General features: G+C 31.8%; 1 protein-coding gene across 1 annotated transcript; it reads left to right on the top strand.

The window, feature by feature from the left end:
* The first annotated feature begins 321 nt into the window (after positions 1–321).
* LOC135960094 (lambda-crystallin-like) lies at positions 322–1,837 on the top strand. The gene is made up of 3 exons (XM_065511301.1): positions 322–407; positions 484–862; positions 990–1,837. The coding sequence occupies exons 1-3, from the start codon at positions 376–378 to the stop codon at positions 1,521–1,523; spliced, it is 945 nt and encodes a 314-aa protein (XP_065367373.1). The 5' UTR covers positions 322–375; the 3' UTR covers positions 1,524–1,837.
* Positions 1,838–2,545: the final 708 nt, after the last annotated feature.

Raw genomic sequence — 2,545 nt, 5'->3', positions numbered from 1 at the left:
GACAGACATTTCAAAGACCTTTCCAACGGTATATATCGCCATAGAAATTCGGACCGACAATGGGTCAAAATAGATTATAACCTGATTTTTTTTTTCATTCAAACATTTTTCCATAGTTTTTTCTAAAACACACGATCTTCAATGACGGCTTTAATGACTATATCTGATCTAAAGAACAATGGCTGTGATTTGTGAATGTTACATACGTGACAAAAAACTCATATGTTTGCCATAAAACAAATAGTGAACGCTATTAAAATGTATGATAATTTTTCAAGTCAACTTAAATGTGATTAAAACTCTTTAAACATTAAATCGTTTGCGAAATATCATTCAATTAGTGGCAGTCATTAAGAAAAGTTTTAAAAAATCAAAATGAAATTAGAGAAAATTGGTATTGTTGGCAGGTTAGTGCAAAGTTTAAAAAACTGAAATTAAAATAACATTTTCTTAAATGTTTCAAATCTTCTTATGTTTCACCAGCGGTCTTATAGGACGTGCCTGGTCTATGTTATTTGCCTCCGTAGGCTATCAGGTCATGTTATATGATATTTTGCCACACCAGCTAACATCCGCTTTGGAATATATTGAAAAAGAATTGAAACGTTTGCAGGAAGAAAATCTTCTAAGAGGTGAGTTAAATGCTGGCGAACAATTTAAGTGCATTCAAACCACCACCGACATTAAAGAGTTGGTTAAAAATGCCATATTCATACAAGAGTGCATACCCGAACGTATTGAATGGAAGAAGTCATTGTACCAACAATTGGATGATATAGTCGAAGCAAAAACAATTATTTCCAGTTCGACGAGTACTTTTATGCCATCGTTGTTTAGTCAAGATTTAAAGCACAAAGAAAATGTAAGGACAAACACATGCATGCACATTCTGCATGCATGCTCTTGCTCAATATGGTTTTGAAATTCAATATGTTTTCCTTTTTCTGTTCTTTTTTTTTGCTTTGTTTGTTTCTTCTCCCGGCTAATAGATTTTAGTATCACATCCCTTAAACCCACCCTACTACATACCTTTAGTGGAGATTGTTCCTGCACCCTGGACGTCTAAAGCAGCCGTAGAATTTACGAAAAATTTAATGCTGGAAATTAAACAAAAACCCGTTACTTTAACACGTGAAGTCTTGGGTTTTGCCACCAATCGCATACAATATGCCATCCTGAATGAAGTGTGGCATTTAATCGAGAATGATATACTAACTGCTGCCGATGTGGATACGGTCATGACTGAGGGTTTGGGTTTACGTTACGCCTTCTTGGGTCCCCTAGAGACGGCCCATTTAAATGCCGATGGTATTGCCGACTATGTGCAACGTTTTGGCCAGGAAATCTTTAAGGTTAGCGAGACCTATGAACCTATCCCGAAAATGAAAGAAGGTGCAACTTTGGACAAATTGTCGCAACAATGTGAAGAAATGGTGCCGAAGGAAAGTTTGGCACAGAGAAGAGCTCAAAGGGATGAATTTTTGACAAAAATAAATGAATTGAAGAAACAATTTGAAAATTAATGCATTAAACACATTCAAGACAGCAGGCTACCAACTTCAATCTGTCAAAAATAAAATGCACACGTTTATATGGAGACGATTATTTTAACGACAGCACAGCTACACGGCCACACGACTACTCATGGCGATGTAGCCGAATTAGGCTAATTTCTATTTTTGTCAGCTACAAAACAGAAATAGTGTTGCTAATATAATAAACAAATGTAAATCAAATTAGTGCTTAAAAAAATATATTTTTTTACTTAATTAAGAGAAGTTTCTGATAACCATATTGAAATAAATTAATAACAGGTACATAATTAATTATAACCATATATATATGTTTTTACTCAAAATAATTGTTTCAATCTTAATTACTTTGGAATTTTGTACGATTATTTTTTATTAAAGTGGCACCACTGAATTATAAATCAGCTGTTTACTTTGTAGCTGTCGTCTTTAAAATAATTCAGTAGCTGCCACACGACTACAACTGTAACCAGCAGAATTTGTGTTCGTGTAGTCGTGTAGCCTGCTGTCTTGAATGTGTTTAATGCATAAAGGAATTTTCAAATAAAAACTTTGCAGTCCCTTAAACTAATTTCAATAAACAAATTTAATTTGTAACAAGTAAGAGAGCTATATATTCGACTGTGCCGAATCTTATAGTATACCCTTCACCAAATTATACTTGAAACTTTTTTTTTAAATATTTTTTTTTTATTTAAACAAAATTAAATATTTTTTAATTGTTTTTAAAAATTTTTATTAAAAAAATTTTTTTCCAAATTGTTTTTTAATTTTTTTTAACAAAAAATTTATTTGGAAAAAGAATTTAATATAAAAAATTTTTTTTTTAAAAAAAAATTCGGGTTAAAAAATATTTTTCCCGATTTTGACCCATTGTAGGTCCAACTTATTATAGCCTTATATACATCGTTGAGGTGGACTTTGAAATATCTATCATTAGATATCCATATTGTCTATATTAATGACTTAGTAATCCAGATATAGATCAAAAATAGAGATAAAATCGAGGTTGT

This window comes from Calliphora vicina, chromosome 5 (assembly GCF_958450345.1).
Source record: "Calliphora vicina chromosome 5, idCalVici1.1, whole genome shotgun sequence".
In the NCBI taxonomy this organism is placed as follows: Eukaryota; Metazoa; Arthropoda; class Insecta; order Diptera; family Calliphoridae; genus Calliphora; species Calliphora vicina.
This window is presented reverse-complemented; position numbering and strand designations above follow the sequence as displayed.

Coding starts and splice junctions, on each gene's coding strand:
- LOC135960094 (XM_065511301.1), top strand. CDS start 376: ATGAAATTAGAGAAAATTGGTATTGTTGGCAG. Junction 408..483: donor AAAATTGGTATTGTTGGCAG/GTTAGTGCAAAG, acceptor ATGTTTCACCAG/CGGTCTTATAGGACGTGCCT. Junction 863..989: donor ATTTAAAGCACAAAGAAAAT/GTAAGGACAAAC, acceptor CCCGGCTAATAG/ATTTTAGTATCACATCCCTT.